The following is a 2,297-nucleotide window of genomic DNA, read 5'->3' as shown; positions in this document are numbered from 1 at the left end:
CTATCGTTGTTATTGGAGCAATCTCTCTCTCTCTCTTCAGTAATCAGCATTTCTTGGTATAAAAATAAATACATGTATATCTTTTTATATATATATTTATTATGATAAGGCAAAAATATCAAACTCTTCTGTCTCATTATTATTTTTATAAAAAAAAACTAATGTCTAAAAGTCTCAGGACGTGTTAAAATTGATTTAAAAAAAAAAGGAACAAGAATTTTCTCACGAGACAAGTAGAAAGAGAGAGAATTATTAGTTTTTCGATCCTTTAAGACTCTCTGGTGTTTGGGAACGTGATAAATTTCATTATTATTATTATTATTATTTTAAATAATAATAATGATGCATTAACGACTATCGGCAATAATTTGAAAAGATTATTTCTGACGTTTTCTATCAATAAATCTGGAATTTGGATGTCAAAATGAACAATGATATTACCCTTTCTGGAAGGGTTGTCAAGAAAAGGTAGACCATATCCTGAGAGTATCTTCTTCGTCTGAGGTGTGATAATTATATTTTTGACATCGAGTGTAACCCTTTGGCCTTCCAGAGTAGGGACAGACACGCTGGTACCACACCAGGCGTCTCTGATGGGGATTTTGACCGAATAGATCAAATTAGTACCGTCTCTCTTAAATGCCGGGTGAGGCTTTTCCCTAATAACGAAAATGATATCAGCCGGGACCTTGCCAGGCGACTCGTCTCCCATTCTTTCGAATTTGATCTCAAAACCATCCTTTGTACCGGGCATAATGTTAATGCTCAATATTTTCTCTTCTCTCTTGGTGGTATATTTTTCATCATCGCTAAACACACTCCGCGTGATTTTCATCTTTTTGATCACTCCTTGAGCTATTTCTTCGAGAGTCACGTACAGGTCCCGGTAGATTGGAGGATCCTGATGATGATGATGATGATGATGCCTTCCCCCCCTGTGATAGTGTTTGTGATTACAGTTGAAACCTCCCATTCGATGCCTACCAATGCCTCTCCACATCATATGAATATCATCATCATCATCATCATCGTCGTCGTCGTCGTCAGAGTTATTAAAGAAGTGATTAAAATTACCGTGGGTGCCGAAGAACTGATGGAAAATGTCGTCCATTGGACCGCTATTAGTAGTAGTGGTAGTTGTATATGTAAAGCGAGTTTTGGGATCGCTAGTAGTAGAGGTATATGTAAAGCGAGTTTTGGGATCGCTAGTATGGGTAGAGGTATATGTGAAGCGAGTTTTATTATTACCCTCCTTAGGTACCTCCTCATCCTTCATTTTACCTTTCACATGTTGATCGTAACACTCCCGCTTTTTCACATCGCTCAATATTTCATAAGCTTGCGAGATGGCTTTAAACCTTTCCTCTGCATCCGATGATTTATTTTTATCTGGATGGTATCTAAGTGCCATTTTTCGGTAAGCTCTTTTAATATCTTCCATTGAAGCATCTTGGGAGATACCTAGGATCTTGTAATAGTCCATGCTGATGATGAACTAAGTTTGGTTGGCTGCGCTAATGCGCATTTTATATTCAACAATGCTGAATGAATTATCTGGGAGCTATATACTACATATATGTAAATTAAAAGAGACAACCAAATATATTCCCCCTTTGGATTTATTCTTAATCAGAGTAATGGATATTTAAATAGTCTTTTCAAAAAGGATTAATAATTGTATTCTTCATTCAGAGTATATATATAAATATATATATATATATGTGTGTGTAAAATATTTCTCTACATAAGTCTTTCAAGAGAATTAATAACTGGCGTATTCTTTATTCAAAAGTCATTTTAAAAAGTTTAAGAAGTCGCAACAAGGATTGGGAAAACAATTTCTCTATTTAAATAGTCTTTTCAAAAAGGATTAATAATTGTATTCTTTATTCAGGAGTTATATATCTATATATATATATATATGTGTGTGTGTAAAAATCATTTCTCTATCATAAGTCTTTTCAAGAGAATTAATAACTGGCGTATTCTTTTATTCAAAAGCATTTTAAAAAGTTTAAGTAGTCGCAACAAGGATGGGAAAACCATTTCTCTATTTCAAATAGTCTTTTCAAAAAGGATTAAAAGTACTTAAAACTGTATATTCCCTTTCATTTTCAGGAGTTATATATCTATATAAATATATATATAGATATGTGTGTAAAAATCATTTCTCTATCATAAGTCTTTTCAAGAGAATTAATAAAACTGGCGTTCATTTCTTATTCAAAAGTCTTTTTAAAAAGTTTAAGAAGTCGCAACAAGGATTTGGGAAAGGGAAAACAATTTCTCTATTCAAA

At 33.3% G+C, this 2,297-nt stretch overlaps 1 protein-coding gene across 1 annotated transcript in view; it reads right to left on the bottom strand.

The window, feature by feature from the left end:
- Positions 1-1,483, bottom strand: part of LOC135225251 (dnaJ protein homolog 1-like) — a 23,294-nt gene extending 21,811 nt beyond the window's left edge. The window contains exon 1 of the mRNA XM_064264583.1: positions 442-1,483. Coding sequence (XP_064120653.1) covers positions 442-1,483 — 1,042 coding nt within the window. The remainder of the gene's footprint in view (positions 1-441) is intronic.
- Between the last annotated feature and the right edge of the window lie 814 nt (positions 1,484-2,297).

Source organism: Macrobrachium nipponense, chromosome 13, assembly GCF_015104395.2.
Source record: "Macrobrachium nipponense isolate FS-2020 chromosome 13, ASM1510439v2, whole genome shotgun sequence".
Lineage (NCBI taxonomy): Eukaryota > Metazoa > Arthropoda > Malacostraca > Decapoda > Palaemonidae > Macrobrachium > Macrobrachium nipponense.
Note: the sequence above shows the minus strand (reverse complement) of the source record. Positions and strands in the feature narration are given on the sequence as shown.